The following is a 13,592-nucleotide window of genomic DNA, read 5'->3' as shown; positions in this document are numbered from 1 at the left end:
CTTTCTCTTTCCTGGATCTCGTCTTGCGAGAGACCCGTTCTTTGCTCTTCCGGGGCCGTGGTCGTTTTTTCTACGGTGCTTTGATCAGGGGTTCCGGCAGCCCCGGTTTCTGCCCAAGATTCTAGGGCATGCTTAAAATCGTCCTTGGTACTCAGTCCGGTGGTAGCGATACCCAGTTCGATGCAGAATTGTTTAAGTTCACGATGGTTGTACTCCCCCAATTTCTCCATTTGGAATTTCTCGGTTGATCCGCTCTCTTTCGTGGTCATTGTGACTCCGTCGTGGGGTGAGCTACTCTCTGTACGTTTATGCGGTGATTCGGATCGCGCCGCTGGCCACCAATGTTAGACGGACCGGGAGGGTCGGCCGAGGTTACGGGGAGAGGTCTCCAGGGAGAGCCGTCTCCAACGACTGTACAAATAAGTAACTTCCCCCCCACAGACGGACACCACACAAGGTTGAAGGTTAACGAGACTTTATATGCAATTCTTAGGTTACGATGATGGATACAAGGAGGTCTGGACTCAGGGGTCCCCTCGGTTCTAGTCTCTGGTTTAGGAAAGGGGTAGCGGGACAGTCTTAGTTACCAATGAGTACAAAATAGCTCTCAATCCTCGAGCTCGGCGTTCTAGATGATCGGGCCGTGGAGGAGCCAAGCAGGTCCCGAGATGGATGAAGGAAGGACGACGGTCCGCGGCGGAGCCTGCAGGTCCCGGTGGAAGATGACGGTTACAACGGTCCGCGGCCACGCCAGCAGATCCCGACGACGATGAAGGATGAAGGTTACGACGACTGTGGCAGCGCCAACAGGCAGGACGATGGTGCACAGGACAGAGCTATGGCAGCGCCAGTAGTCCGTCCAGGATGAGTTCCTCTTTACGTCTCTCGACTCCAAGATACAACTGCCTTCCTGCTCTGGAGCTGCCCCAGTTATAGGGCTGGTGTGCTTTGATGTCCGGACCCTCGCACTTGGAGGTCGGGAGGTCCGGGATGGGGGAGTCCAGACACCCAGCAGGGGGGTGGAGCCAGCGCCCGGGGAGGCGATGGGCGAGCGGCACTTGGTGGGGGAGAGCCATCGGCACCTCTTTCTCCCATTGACTTGCCAAGTAGTCCGCTCACCTCCTGGGTGGATGGTGGTGCCGGGATGTCTGAGGCCGGGCCAGGCCCAGGGTTGAGGTCGATCGGGGGCCAGGCGGCCTCGTGGTGGAGTGTCCAAGATGGCGCCCCAGGATGGGCGCGTGGGCCGGCAGTGGATCGGACCCACGAGGTCGACATGCTCGAGGGCAGGGGTCCCTGAGGGGACGGAGGACGTGCAATGGTGGTGTGTGGTACTTGCGTGACCGGGCTCGGGCCTGGTTGGGCCGGGGGAGAGCGGCCCTTCATGTAGCCTGTCCAACAATCATCTTCCGCACCACTGTCCAGAGACAGAGGCTCGCCTCAGTGCGTCTCCTATGAGCAATGACCTTCAGGATAAATTCACTGCAGCTCTGCTTCATGGGCTGAGTGCGGATGCCGCCATTTTGAAAGCTACATGCGGTCTAAGCAGATCACTGAGGCTACAGCAGCTTTCCATCTCCCAAGTGGCAGCCAGATTTTGGGGCAATGGGGCATACCGGACTGATGTTTGGATGGTCCCTTTATGCTAATGGACAATGCCAATCCCGGAGCTATATGCGCCGCCAAGCAGAGTCACGCAATTATTACTTTTTATACAATCATGCATACTAGAGATAATGACTTTTAAGAGAGTTTTTTTAAAAGTTGTGTTACCACATCATAGCTCATTAGTGATATGCCATCAAGAGTGTGGTGTCATATTGGGAGCCAGAGAATAGGGCTCACAAGCAGCAAGGCAATGCTGGGAGACTGACTCACTAGCCGGTCAGCGTGATGTGCTCGGGCCGCAGATGCCATAATCAGATCAAGAGTGTGGTGTCTTGTTTCACAATCCAAATTTCCAAAAGGATGAAGAAATGCTAGAGATAGTCCAAAGCCATATATATGAGTCATCTTTTAAGGAGCCATTTAAAAGTTGTGAGTATAGACACAAAGGAGATGTCTCCCTGAGGTTTGTGAGAGAAAACTTTTTAGGGGTTGTAGGGATTCAGAAGTAATGGAAATCTTAAATGGGGTTTGTGGTCTTAATCTTTTTCGGTCTATATATGTTTATCTGTGTATCAAACACCATCTTTACAAGTCCCATCTAAAAAGAGTGCACAGGAGCACCCAGCAGAGCGTTGCTGTGTGTGGTTTTATATGTGTATTTTGAAAAGAAAATTCTGTCTTAAAAATGTACATTGACAACGTCTGTGGCAGTAAGTGTGTTTCACATGTCAGTGTATCAATCAATCAATCAATCAATCAATCAAACAATCAATCAATCAATCAATCAATCAATCAATCAGTGTTTTTGCAGAGCTCATTACTCACCCATTAGGGTCTCAAGGTGCTGAGGGGTGGGTGTGAGCAGCTCCGTTGGGGTCATTCGAAGAGCCAGGTCTTGAGGTCTTTCCTGAAATGGTCCAGTGTCGGGCTCCGTCGGAGGTGGAGGGGGAGCTCGTTCCATGTCTTGGCTGCGAGGTAGGAGAAGGACCTTCCACCGGCTCTGTTCCTGTAGAAGCGAGGGATGATGGCTGGGGAGAGGTCGGCTGATCAGAGGTTTCTCTTGGGTGCGTGGAAAGCGAGACGGTTGTTGAGGTATTGAGGTCTGATGTTGTGGAGGGCCTTGTATGCATGCGTGAGCAGCTTGAAAATGATCCTTCTTTCGATGGGGAGCCTGTGGAGCATGAGCTGGCTCTAGCGAGACCTAAAAAGCACCTAAATTACTCCAGGGCAGATCACTTTTTAGGTTAGGTGAAATTAATTAATTTGCCTAGACCATATGATGTAAAGCCAATGCAGGGACTTGTAACCTGGTTACCTAGTCCCAAAGTCGGCAGCTCTGACCGTGATGCCACATCCTGCCCTCGGGGTTATGCAACAAGAATATATTGGTTTCATTGCATTATGCCTAGTGTTTAACCCACGCAACGATGCCCGGGCGTGTTAAGCCACACACAAATATTTTTATGTGACAAGGGGAAAGAGTTCGGGATAGACCCCATCCTTGGAAAATCCCCTGTAGCCACTGACTGGGCAAAGGCCCTTAAACATTCCAATTTCAGAGACGTTTACTTTGTGCTTCATCACAAAGTGTCTGGAAAGACTGAGTCTGGGTGGATGTCTTAATATGTTTCTCAACCTAGACTTTCCTTTGAGTGAATGTTTTATTCCTGGGCTCCTCTCTGACGGTGTTGAAGCTGCACGAAACCAAGCCACTGGCAATTCAGATAAGAGTTCAAGTTCAAGTTCAGGAATTTGTATAGCGCACTACTCACCCAGAGGGTCTCAAGGCGCTTGAGGGAGGGGGTGTATTATTTGTCGAATAGCCAGGTTTTAAGTTCCTTTCTGAATGAGATGTGGTTCTGTGTGAGGCGGAGGTGAGTGGGGAGAGAATTCCAGGTCTTAGCCGCCAGGTAGGAGAAGGATCTTCCTCCCATGGTGGATTTGTGGATGCGCGGAATTGCGGCGAGAGCTTGATTGGAGGATCTTAGTTGGCGGGTGGGTGTGTAGAAGGACAGTCGCGTGTTGAGGCATTCGGGTCCTATTTTGTAGAGAGCTTTGTGTGCGTGGGTGAGGAGACGGAACATTATTCTCTTGTTGACGGGAAGCCAGTGGAGGTCTTTCAGGTGGCCGGTAATGTGAGCTTGGCGAGGGATGTCTAGTATGAGTCTGGCTGATGCATTTTGTATGCGTTGGAGTTTTTTGTGTAATTTGGCTGTGGTTCCGGCGTATTGGGTGTTTCCATAGTCCAGTCGGCTAGTGACCAGTGCGTGGGTGACCGTCTTTCTTGTTTCGGTGGGGATCCAACGGAAGATTTTCTTGAGCATACGAAGTACGTTGAAGCAGGAGGATGAGACGGCGTTGATTTGTCTGGTTATCGAGAGTGAGGAGTCTAGGATGAAGCCTAGGTTACTTGCGTGGTCCGTGGGTATGGGTGCTGTGCCCAGGGCCAATGGCCACCATGAGTCGTACCAGGCAGAGGGGGATGACCCTAGGATGAGGACTTCCATTTTGTCTGAGCTAAGTTTTAGGCGGCTGTTTTTCATCCATTCGGCTACTTCCTTCATGCCTTCATGAAGATTGGTTTTGGCGGTGTTGGGGTCTTTGGTGAGGGAGAGGATCAGCTGGGTGTCGTCAGCATAGGAGATGATGTTGAGGCTCTGTTATCGCGCGATGGATGCGAGAGGACTCATGTAAACGTTGAAGAGGGTGGGACTGAGTGACGATCCTTGTGGTACGCCGCAGATGACTTCGGTGGCCTCTGATTTGAATGGGGGGAGTCGGACTCTCTGGGTTCTCCCGGCGAGGAACGAGATGATCCAGTCCAAGGCTTTTCCTTGTATTCCGGCGTCGTTGAGGCATTGTATGAGGGTGCTATGACTGACTGTGTCGAAGGCGGCGGATAGGTCTAGTAGGATGAGGGCAACCGTTTCTCCGTTGTCCAGAAGCGATCGGATGTCGTCTGTCGCTGCAATGAGGGCGGTTTCAGTGCTGTGTTTGGCTCGGAAGCCGGATTGTGATGGGTCGAGGGAGTTGTTGGATTCAAGGAAGGCGGCGAGCTGGCTATTGACGGCTTTCTCAATGACTTTGGCAGGGAATGGGAGGAAGGAAATGGGGCGGTAGTTCTTGAGTTCCGAGGGGTCTGCTGTTGGTTTCTTCAGGAGAGCGCTGAGTTCGGCGTGTTTCCAGCTATCTGGGAAGGTAGCGGAGTTGAAGGAGCAGTTGATGACATCACGGAGATGGGGTGCGATGATGGAATCTGCTTTGTTGAAGATGTGGTGAGGACAGGGGTCTGTTGGCGAGCCTGAATGGATGGAGTTCATTAGGCGGATGGTGTCATCAGTGGTGATTGGGTTCCAGGTGCTCAGATTGCTAGAGGGCGATTTAGGTTCGGAGGTGGGTGGAGTGGACTGTTCTTCGGAAATGTTCTCAAAGCTGTTATGTATGTTGGCGATTTTGTTGTAGAAGAAAGAGGATAACGAATCGCAGAGGTCTTGGGAGGGAGTAATGTCGTTTGAGGCTGCGGTGGGGTTGGTAAATTCTTTTACAATGTTGAAAAGTTCCTTGCTATTAAGGGCGTTGTTGTCGACTCGATCCTTTAATGCTGCTTTCTTGGTGAATCGGATCAATTGGTGGTGTTTGCGGGTGGATGCTTTGAAGGAGGCCAGGTTGTCAGTGGTTGGGTTTTTTCTCCATGTTTTCTCGAGAGTACGGCAAAGTTTCTTGGATTTTTTAAGGTCGTCGTTGAACCAACGGGCCTTTTTACTACCCTGTTTGGTTTGGTGGTTTTTCAGAGGTGCTAATTCGTCAGCGCTGTGAGTAATCCATTGTTTGAATTTGGTGGCAGCTTCGTTTGGGTCCGATGAAAGGGTGGGGGGGTTTTGGTTGAGCGATGTGATGAGTTGGTCGGTGGTGATTTTGTTCCAGTTTCTTCGGGGAATGGGTTGTGGGGGGTTGTGGATCGTGGTAGTTTTGTAGCTGAAGTGAACACAGCTGTGGTCCGTCCAATGGAGAGCTGTGGTGTGATCGAAGGAGATGTGTTTGCAGGAGGTGAAGATGGAGTCGAGCGTATGTCCGGCTACATGGGTATGGGTGGTAACGAGTTGTTTGAGTCCAAGATTAGCTAGGTTGTCCAGAAGAGTGGCGGTGTTGCTGTCATTTTTCTTTTCTAGATGGAAGTTGAAGTCTCCCAGTAGAATGTAGTTCTCGGAGGGGAGGGCATGTGGGCTGATGAAGTCAGTGATGTCTTCGTTGAATTGTTTACGGGTTCCTGGTGGTCTGTAGATGAGGGTGCCTCTAAGTGTGGTCCTGGGGTCGGTGTGGATCTGGAAGTGAAGGTGTTCGGCGGTAGCGAGGTTATCATCGAAGCTGGTCGTGATTCTGATGGTGTTCTTATGGACGATGGCGATGCCTCCTCCTGTTTTGTTGGTGCGGTCTTTTCGGATGATCTTGTAGGTGTCCGGGATGGCTATGGCAATGTCGGGTGCTGCAGATACAAAAAGAAAACATTCATCCAGCTGAAAGACCGTCCCAGGTGGGCCCCTTTTAACTTACGTACAGCCATTCGTATTTCATGCTTCGAGTCCGTCAGAAGAGAGCTCAGCACGAGACCCCCTCAGCAGCATTGTTCACCCTGTGTCTCTGGCACGTGCACCCAATAGAGGCGCTTTGTATTGATTGGTTCTCATTACTGAAACAGTGAGAGGACAACACGAGTGCATACGTTGTCCTTTCCTTCGAATTCTATAATGGGGTTCCCCCTTCGCTTTGCTTCCATTCTTTACCTGGCGCATCGGTAAAATGGTAAGACACAGACGCCCTAGGATCTTGAAACAACTGCCACAATACACACGTTTAAAACAAATAAATGCGTGCTTCACCATATTAAAACAACTATTGTCTGCAAAGAATTCTGGGGCGGTCACACGCATATGTCGCTGCTGCAGGTCAGGTCCCCCTTCTACCACGGCATTGGTGTTTCAATGGAACATCAAATATTTCATTCCTTCGTCCCAGAGGCCGAAAGGTGTCTATGTTTATTGAACATCGTTGAGGGAAATTCTCTTTGGTTAACAGTGAAATTAAATAAAGTGGCACGGCCTTTAGGTCATGGCCTTGTCATTCTGAATGTTTGTATAACATGAATGAATATACCTGTGGACACCCATCACTAAAGTTTGCATACTCTTAGATTTTGCTTGTAGCCTGATTTAGAATCATCATTCCACAATCGTGATAAACGTTTGCACTGTTATGCGTGCAGTGCGTGGATTCAATTTAACCAGCGCAGTTTCCCGTCAACAATATCTACAACATACAGAAATACAAAGCATCGTGGTCACCGGGTAGTGTGTGTTCTCCTTGTCTCTATGGAAAATGAATATTTTTTTTTAAATTTCTCGTGGAGATTGTTCTCAAGCGGGGAGCTTGTTTTGAGTTCTACCAAATCTAAAGTATATTTCATTCGTTTTTATCGCTTGAAACCGTATATCTTCTAATCTGATTCCCTTCCAAGGAACTGCATCTTTTCTACCGGAACACCAGATAAATGTGTCTTTTTACACGTATCTAATGAACGCAGTTTGTGATTTTTTTCATGAGGGAGTCAGGTGTAAGTGTGTTTCTTGGAGGAGGAGAAATGCTTTACTTATTTCTAATACAATACAGCCCCAGTGCCTTTTTTGTGGACGCCAAAAACATGGCTCCACATTTCCAGAGCACTCATCTTGTTCCATCAATGGGGAATGGGTGGTGTGCACATTCCACTTAGTGGCGTGACAAGGGTGTTGTGACACTTAATGCAAGCAAATCAAATTCCTGCGTCCCCTGTTGGTTAACAATACACAGCCTAAAGTGATGTGCATTGAACCCCTCACACATCTGTGCCCAGTGCACTGCACCTGCTACACCAGTAACAGACACACCCCTGACAAACCCGCCCGAATCGACTGTGTACCCCTCAAACCCAGCTGCCCATGAACCCTGGAAAGGTGTTTATATTTCTGTAATGCGTTTTTTGCCTTTCTGTGTGAAGACAAGAAATAATACGCTCCTCGAAAGGGATTCCTTGCCAAAAAAACAGCCCAGAGTTCAGAAAGGGTGCAGTGTATTGAAAGCCATCTGCTGACTTGATCAGGTCACTGTTTCCCCATCTACCCCCCTCGGCAGAAACAATCACGGTAATTTAATTTGTCCATACTTTAATTATGTTTCGCGAAAAGGTAAGATCTCCAATCTCCCATGCCTCCATACAAGAAATGGGTCATTTTTCACCATCTGTAATTTGCAGGAGTGGACCGGGTAGCTTGACACAGCCCCCCCTTAAAGGAGATGAAGAAAAAAAATCTAATTAGTTACTCGGATTCATGCTATTAAAGGTTGTTAGTGTGCTGGACCTCTCGCTAAACCTGTCTACCGCCTGGGTCTTAATGCGTTCCCAATGATATAATGGGGAACAGTATTAAACATATGGGATGTGGTGTTAAACAGGGGGCGTGGCCATAGCAGGGCCCCCACTGACGAGTTTTGCCAGTGTCAGCACCTGCGAGAGCCTCCATGTCTGAAGTGCCCGTTCCCTTCTCTAAATGCTTTCAATACAATCACCTACTTCAGGGATATAAAATTGACAAGGAGTGATTAACAATATTACACAAAATGATGCGGCCATGGAGAGCATGTGGCAGCTAATTTAAATTTTCACACAATGAGAAAAACAAGCGAGCACGCGTGCGCCTTCAACGGCAGCAGGGGGAGGGGAGAGAGGAGGGGGCCTGCGCCGGTTTCCCTTGTGGGAGCGAGCAGCAGCGATAATTGCTAACATATGGCGCCAGCTGCTCGCTCCCACAAGGGAAACGCCAAACGTGCATGCGTTGCTGTTGGAAGCAATGCAGCGCTTGCACATTTTTGCCTGCAAAAATGTAGTGATGGCTATAGGTCTTTTTCCTATGCAGCGCATGCGCGCTGCGTAGGCGAGACCTAAAAAAGCAAAAGAGAAAAGGGGAAGAGTAATAAGAAGCAAAAACGAGAAAGAAAGAGGCAAAGAGCAAAGAAAGAGGCAGAGAGCAAATAAGAGAAAGAAAGAGGCAAAGAGCAAAAACAAAGAGAAAGAAAGGTTTACATACATATGAGTCTGTGTTTGCATGTGTGGAATGGATTACCAGCAGGATGGTAGATTCTTGCACTTTTCTCCTGTATTGGTTCTGATCTTTGTCCCTGTCCTGCTTTTGTCTTCAGCTGCATCCGATTGTGGCGGACATGGAATATCTACTGGACCAGCACTTGCTCCTGACTGTCAAATCCTGCGACGGACACGAGTCATATGGTACATTCAACATCCTATGCTTTTGGTTTTGTCTTGAGTCTTTTTATGCAGGTAGTTGAGTTTCATTTCGATCAGGTCCCACATGTATTTGGTTTGTATTGTGCCTGTTTACAATGGAAGTGTGGTTTGTTTTTCAATGGTTACTACAGATCAGTGGTCTTGTGTTCCTGTTTACTTGAGTCTGCCTCCACATGGATGTTTGGTTTCCATTGTGTCTGTTTACAAGGAAAGTTTACATTTGTTTTTCACCTGCAAATCATTGGCATTTTTCTGTACCTGTTCTTGTAGGCCATAGTGTTGATGTTGTGATTCTTTGCTACATGTATTTTCCCTAGAAAATCTTATTTCAGAACTTGTCAATCGAAGGACAGTCAAAGGACTATTACATCAAGGGTGTATGGAAGTAAGACTTTAGTCCAACATAATAAGCATCTAAGGTTATAATAAATTCTCAACGTAGAATCTGTAGTATCAAAGCCTCTGTAGTCTTCATAAGTGCTTTTGAACCAGGCTGAGCACCAGTTTCATAAGGGAGATACTTCAGCTTGGTTAGAAGGTCAGGGAAAGTAAGTTCTATCCTGTTCTGGACCACAGCTGGTCAGTTATGTTCCATTTGAGGAGCATGGTGGGACCCTCAATGTGATGTCATGATGCCTTACCATCTCATTATAATGTTCCACTGCCCTCTGTAGGTGAGTGCTGCATAGCCATGCGTTCCATGATCAGCAGCGTACCGCAGCAGTTTGAGACCTTCCTCTCCCACCGCGGAGAGGAGACGGGCTCCATCCGTGGCCGGATGAAAGTACAGATCCCCAGAGACCGGCGTGGGACGCGGGAGCGGCTGTACGGTAAGCACGCTTGTTTCCATGAAGTTATTCCTTTATATGAAATGATTGAGCATGGCCTGTGAAAGAGGGCTGTAGGCCACCATGCACTATTGTGAAACCATGTTGGAGTTTTAGGCATGTGCTCTACCAATTCTGACCCCTGTTTTTCTGTTCTGGTTTCCCACCCTCATGGACACTAAACTGTGGAATAAATAAAAATATCTAATGCTTGGGGCAGGATTCCTCCTATGAGGCGGCTGTTCAGATCCCCATTTTGAGATGGTAGAAAGCATGAGTTGGCTAGAAAACATATGGAAAGGCATTATGAGGTGTTGCACAATGTATCAGGCATGAAATAAAAGAGAATTTGTGTTAGAGCTACAGACGTAAATAAATAAAATAAGATCAGTAACCTAATATTGGAAACAGTATTACATTGAGGCTCATTTCCAGTCAGAGGTGGGCTGGCCATCGTGCGCCTACCCATAGCTGCATGAGAAGACCGATCACTGTATCTTAGTTATACTGTTTGGTGGTGTCAATGACTGATACAACACCTGTTATTGGGAAGGTCTTTGTCACAGGTGTAGTCAGTGTCCAGGAAGGCTTCACTTACACAAGGTTTAGGTGTGAGTAGTTGAGTTAATGCCTGACACCTGAAAAGGTAGAGCATGCAGTAATTTACATTACCACTCTCATTACTTCCTAGCTCATTACAGTACAGAGGGTTTGAAACCTTTCCAAGAATGCTGTCTGTAAAATGGGGCTTCCACAGGCCAGCCTCACTGCTGCTCTGGGTTTTTACTGACAGGGCTGGATCTCTGCAGGGTGTCGGTGAGAATAAAAAGTCTATTCTCATGACATAACAAATCCTGTCTTATCATTCAAGTGCTTGGATGTTCTAGCACCCAGTCATTTCTGAGAAGCTGATTCTGTCCTTTTCGAATTTGTAGGAGAAAGTATTCCGCACTAAGACCACCAGCTTGTAGTGTCAAAATAGTAGGAGGTAAATCTTCCTCTAGTTCTTATTCCATGGATGCTGGAGAGGATAAGGCATCAAATGTCCAATGTCTCTTCCCTGGACGATAAGAGATGTCAGAATAAAACCAGGGGAAGAAGAGGGTCCATCTGGCATGTCCGTCGTTACTGCCCCTCATAGATTTTACAAACTCGAGGTTCTTATGGTCAGACCAGGTGGTGTTTTTATGCTTTGCCCCTTCCAGATAAAGACGTCATTGACTAAATGCCTCTATTTTATTGCCAGTTATTCTCATAGATGATGTAGTTAGTTTCTTTATGATGAAGAGAGCGCTCTAGGGAACAAGGTAATAGGATGTAATTCGTCTGTCACTGGATGTCTCCGGGACAAGATGGCTCCAATGGTTTAAGCTGAAGCATCAGTCTCTACTATGCATGGAAGTTCATTATCAAGATACCAAAGCATAGGTGCAGTTGTAAACAAATGATTTCATTGTTGAAATGCTTTTCTTTTTCACAGTCCCACTTAAACTTGATCCTTGCCTTTATAAGAAGAGTTAGGGGTAATACAATTCTTGAGAAATAAAGGAGTAAATTGTCTCTAGAAGATGGCAAAGCCTTGGCAATTTTGGATCTCTTTGCCACTGTTTGGTGAGCCCAGTCCAAAACCGCTCTAACTTTGCAGGGATCTATCTGGATGCCTAGTTCAGATACAGCGAAGCACAAAAAACTGACCGAATTCATTACAAATTCACAAGTCTCTAATTGTGCATCCAGTCAATGCGTCCAGAAGTGGGATAACACCTCGTTGACATGTCTTCGATATTGTTCGACTGAGTTGAAAATTTCAGGATATCATCAAGATAACTCACTGCTTTTAGAAATCCCTGAAGATGTAATTTCCTAAGTGTTGGAATGGGGTTGAAGGGTTACATTGACTGAAAGGCATGAACATATACTCATAATGGCCACACCTGGTGTTAAAAGTAGTTTCCCACTCATTGCCTACTCTGATCTGTACCGGATTGTATCCCTCATGCAGATCCAACTTTGTGAAGATCTTGGCAGTCTTGATTTGATCAGTTTAAACTGAGATTAAGGGTAATTTATACAGGTTGCAAAGAATGACCAGACGTGAAGTTTTGCTATTTTTGAAGACATCTTCTCGGAAGGCATTCCTCCTGACAAAATCGAGATGAGAATTTAATGATGTGGGGCTTGCAATTAATAGTAGACTATGGCAACCACACTGTCCCCAGCACAATGGTAAACAATGGATTAGCAGTTACATTGAAACTTCTAAATGCTCCTATCGCCATGGGAGATGGCTCCAATGGAGGGTGGGCATTTCATTTTTTATTTTCAAAAAGAAAATCCAGTTTGGGGATTTTCTTTTTGAAAAATCAGCGGGAGGGAGCCCTGCACCAAATAGTATACTTTTTTATTTTCAAAAAGAAAATCCCCAAACTGGATTTTCTTTTTGAAAATTAAAAATAAAATGCCCATAATCCGTTAAGGGGAATGTAGGGTTAGGCAAGGCAAGAGAGAAACATTCTGCATTAGTGAGCACTTCTGTACTCCTGGAATGGGTGGCAAATCTCAGAGTTGGGCTGAAGGCCTGTATGAACAAGTGACACAATGACAATTAATATAATCACACAAGAAATGATAGACAAGGAAGACAGTGTGACTCAACTAATGCTTTCAAGGAGATGGCGGAATTGAGCTCCGAAGGCACCAGGATACACCCAGATGCTGTAATAGTGATGAGATCAAACGACCAAACATAATGAAGCACAGAAATCTGTCAGCAAAAGAGATAAGAAAACCAATGGAAAAGAGAAGCTCAAAACAGGAAAGGGATTAACCCAACAAAAGTGAAGGAAAATAAATCTATGACAAACTAAAAGAGACTGGGAGCCCCACAAGGGGACAGTTTCAGGCACTATTTTGCTAGCCCATAGTCTGTTCGGAGTGACCACAAGTGCTGTGCCTTGGAACGGAACTGTCTGTTCTTGACCCTTTGAATGTAGGCCAACCCACAAGAGCTGGTAGTCCAGGGCCTCCACTACTTAGGTCCTAGAATGAATCCTGACAACTTTTTGTCAGTGCTGTTCCAGATTGGCAAAGAAAAAATGCTACTGCGGATGGGATGTCCCCTACATGGTATACAGTTGTATTCCCCTACCCTAGGTGCCTGGCTTCATGTGTGTGGTATCCTGTTTTTTATTTTGTTCTACTGTCATGCTACTTTGTATGTGCAGCGGCCCAGGCCTCTCCCTTAACATGCATAAGATCCCAGAGTTGTCCTGTGACCCTGCAGGGGTGCACCATGAGCACTGTCACTGACAGACAGAGGACTGCTGTCCCTGTTGTGAGTTTCATCCACAATGGAACACCTTGGGGTCCCAAACCAATGGCACAGCAGAATTCTGCATTTAGCAGACTGTTTTGTCGTTCAACTTTTTTTCGTTTCCTAGTTATTTTTTTCTCCTTTTTCAGTACTCTTTTTCGTCCTTTGTCTGTCCAAGTAAACATATACACTGTTGCAATCCACATGTAAGGAAAAAGCAATTTCCCAGGTTTCTTGTGTTAAAGATGGGCCTTCCGAACCTCCTTCAAAAACACGTACTAGAGCCAGGTTCATAAAAAGCAGTTTATTCACACCCAATGCATTTCAAGCCTGTCTGGCTCTTCGTCAGGGGTAACTGAAAATTACAATGTGCATATGTTTAGTATAACATCCTCTTATTGCGTACACAATGTGTTATTTCCAAAAATGCTCACGTAATCCCTTACATCTATAAACATCTACTCAATTGTTAACAATAATTTCGCTATCCAGATAAAAAATAATTTTTATG

General features: G+C 46.6%; 1 protein-coding gene across 1 annotated transcript in view; it reads left to right on the top strand.

Moving 5' to 3' along the window:
- The window catches only part of LOC147666252 (phosphatidylinositol 3,4,5-trisphosphate 5-phosphatase 2-like), a 420,611-nt gene that overhangs the window by 253,142 nt on the left and 153,877 nt on the right, over window positions 1–13,592 (top strand). Inside the window, exons 22-23 of the mRNA XM_086949195.1 lie at window positions 8,836–8,923; window positions 9,616–9,771. Coding sequence (XP_086805321.1) covers window positions 8,836–8,923; window positions 9,616–9,771 — 244 coding nt within the window. The remainder of the gene's footprint in view (window positions 1–8,835; window positions 8,924–9,615; window positions 9,772–13,592) is intronic.

This window comes from Lissotriton vulgaris, unplaced genomic scaffold (genome assembly GCF_964263255.1).
Source record: "Lissotriton vulgaris unplaced genomic scaffold, aLisVul1.2 SCAFFOLD_568, whole genome shotgun sequence".
NCBI classification, from domain to species: domain Eukaryota; kingdom Metazoa; phylum Chordata; class Amphibia; order Caudata; family Salamandridae; genus Lissotriton; species Lissotriton vulgaris.
Note: the sequence above shows the minus strand (reverse complement) of the source record. Positions and strands in the feature narration are given on the sequence as shown.